General features: G+C 28.5%; 1 protein-coding gene across 1 annotated transcript in view; it reads left to right on the top strand.

The window, feature by feature from the left end:
• The window catches only part of LOC109329043 (probable pectinesterase 8), a 5,936-nt gene continuing 3,096 nt past the window's right edge, over positions 324-3,163 (top strand). The window contains exons 1-3 of the mRNA XM_019562706.1: positions 324-767; positions 1,515-1,686; positions 1,779-1,985. Coding sequence (XP_019418251.1) covers positions 364-767; positions 1,515-1,686; positions 1,779-1,985 — 783 coding nt within the window. The 5' untranslated portion in view covers positions 324-363. The remainder of the gene's footprint in view (positions 768-1,514; positions 1,687-1,778; positions 1,986-3,163) is intronic.

Consider the following 3,163-nt stretch of genomic DNA (forward strand, 5'->3'; position numbering starts at 1 on the left):
AATCCTCTTTCCAATACTGAAGAGTCCAATATTAGATAAAGATTTTGAGATATGATAAAAAAAAAAACTTTTGCGAATATAATTTTAAATTATTTTTTAATTATAAAAAATTAAAATTAAGACTTTTTCTCTCAATATTACAATACTCTCAACTCCAATTTCAAAGCCAATCTGAAAGTTAGGTAGAGGTTGGGATTTTCCCCAAGAAGGAATAGGGACAGGGTAGTTTGTAAGACATGCCATTAATCCTTATACTTCAAGTACATCTTTGCATGTTATGTATATATAATAGTATGCATAATTTTTCCAATTATAAGCCCTATTCCTATTCATCCTTTATATGTTACATTCTAAATTCAGCAAATGAATCTCCAAAGCAACTTCCTATCTCTTTTGGTTCCCCTTACAGCAGTTTTTGCATCATTATATCTTATAAATCCAAATCCACAGTGTCTCAATATTTTCAAAGACTTCAGTGTCACAACATTGTCATCATCGTCTTTCTATTTGACACTGCCTTTAAATTACAACTTTGGAAGAAACCATCATCATAGACCACACAAGAAACATGATGGTAGTGGAGATGCTGGTACTATATGTGATGATTTCCCTCAAGGGATTCCACCCCCAAGTACCAATACCACTTCCTATCTTTGTGTTGATCGAAAAGGGTGTTGTAATTTCACAACAGTACAAGCAGCAGTGAATGCAGTTCCAGATTTTAGTGACAAAAGAACTATAATATGGATCAATAGTGGCATGTACTAGTAAGTTGTTCCTCATCATATCTACCTTCTTCAAAGTTTTTATCTTTTTTAACTTTATTCGGAGTTGAAAGTTAGGGAAAAAATGTGAGTAAAAATTAATAAGCATATCACCGATTTAATAATAATGTTAAAGGGAAGAATCATATACTAAATGAATCTCATACTAAGTAATCATATTAATTAATATTGAGAGATAAGTCTTACATCATATACCTCATTATCTCGAGAATAATTTAAATACTTTTTGTGCTTCTCCTCTCGTTCCCAATCGGTTTTGAGATGAAACTTTAATATGATATTAAAGCTAGAGTCAAATTTTCTTTTCAGTTGTCGTAGGCAAAAAGTAGTCTAACATCGTCTACCTCATCCTCCTATACATGGTTGAAATACTTGTTACATATTGGGAAGTAAATTCCATATCACTTTCTCATCATCTTGGAAATAAAATCCCATATCCTACTATTCTTATTGCTAATTATTGGTTTTGAAAGGAAATCAAGTTGTTAGTTAGGGGTAATAAAAAATGTGAGTAAAAATTAATAAGCATGTCACTCATTTCATAATGATGTTAAAGGAACAATCTTATACGTAAGTGAAATCTCATACTAAGTAATCATGTGAATTAATGTCGGTATAGTTTATGAATAAATATATGCATGGGTTGTTAAGAAATACTGTCCAAGTCACTTGTTGACATGATATTGATCGTACTAAAAACTATGTTGTAATGTAATTTAATTCCGACAGTGAGAAAGTTATGGTGCCTAAAACCAAACCAAATATTACATTTCAAGGACAAGGATATACTTCAACAGCAATTGCATGGAATGATACTGCAAAGTCCGCAAATGGCACATTTTATAGTGGCTCTGTACAAGTGTTTGCCTCCAACTTTATTGCTAAGAACATAAGCTTCATGGTGAAAATTTCTTGTTATATATGTATTGATATTATCATATAGCTCAATTAAAGTATAAATAATTATGTTCAGTAATCTACTACTTGAAATAGAATTTAGCACCAATGCCAAGTCCTGGGGTTGAAGGAGCACAAGCAGTAGCTATTAGAATATCAGGAGATCAAGCTGAATTCAGGGGTTGTGGATTCTTTGGAGCCCAAGACACACTTCATGATGATAAGGGGCGCCATTACTTCAAAGATTGCTATATCCAAGGCTCCATTGATTTCATTTTTGGTGATGCAAGGTCACTCTATGAGGTATCTTATCCATCCTAAGGAAAAAATTACTTACCCAAATTAAAATGGCAACATTCTTCTTTCTTGAATGTAAAAGTAATATTATTTTGAGTTTAAAATGAGAAAATGTAAGAGTTTTTTATAGTATTAATAAATTATTGGAAAAATTAACTAAATCATCTTAAACTTTTGACAATTTGCAAAGAACTACCATAAACTTGTAGATAATCTCAATTGACCCTTAAATTATTGGAAAAGAATCATGTACAATATTGAAGAAATAAGTTATTATTTTTAAAATTAAATTAAAAGGTAAAAATGTCATATCATTATATCTAATGGATAAAAATATTTTTTCTTTATTTTTTTTCATATTGTTTCTGGTCTCCTTGTCTCTCAAGTAAATACCATCCTAACCCTAAACTATTATAATTATATGAATGAAATTTTCAATCATTTTCTCGTCAAGTTACCAATAAAAGAAGATGCACCTAACTTTAACGAACATAACATAATGATAGTTTTTTTATCTCTCTTAAAATTATTTATTTGTAGAGATTTATAATCAATTACACTTTTACCAAAAAAAACATTTGAAAAAAAAAGTAGTCTTTGAACATTGAAACTACAACCGTCAAGATTAAAGTTGGAAGCTTAATATTTGTCTGGATTATGATGATTTAAAAGTTTTGGTGCCAATTTGCAAATAACCAAAAGTTTAAGGGATGTTAATACAATTTCCCCCTAAATCATTTATCATTTATCATTTATCATTTTTGTATTAATTATTATTGAATCTTAAATAAAAGTAAGTGACACAAAAATAATGAATATACACTTGCCATGTAAAAAAATTACGATATGGTTGTTAAACTCTTATTTTTTAATATTTTGTTAAAAAGTAACTTTATTTTTAACTAGTTAGTTGTTCAATTTAAGTAGTTTTATCATCATATTTGATATTTTATACATTTATCTATATCTATTATCTACTACTTTTCATGTTCTTTTTATATTCATGCATTTTCTAAAGAGAATAAAATATCTTATTATATCAGGAGATAATTTATTTCCTCCAGCTAATAAAAATATGATATGTATGCTATTTTATTTAGTTTTAGAAATATTCATGTAAGAATGATTAAGTATATGTCATGATTTTAGTAACTAAAAGGAGATAACTTATCTCATATTACTAG

This window comes from Lupinus angustifolius, chromosome LG16 (assembly GCF_001865875.1).
Source record: "Lupinus angustifolius cultivar Tanjil chromosome LG16, LupAngTanjil_v1.0, whole genome shotgun sequence".
Classification (NCBI taxonomy): Eukaryota; Viridiplantae; Streptophyta; class Magnoliopsida; order Fabales; family Fabaceae; genus Lupinus; species Lupinus angustifolius.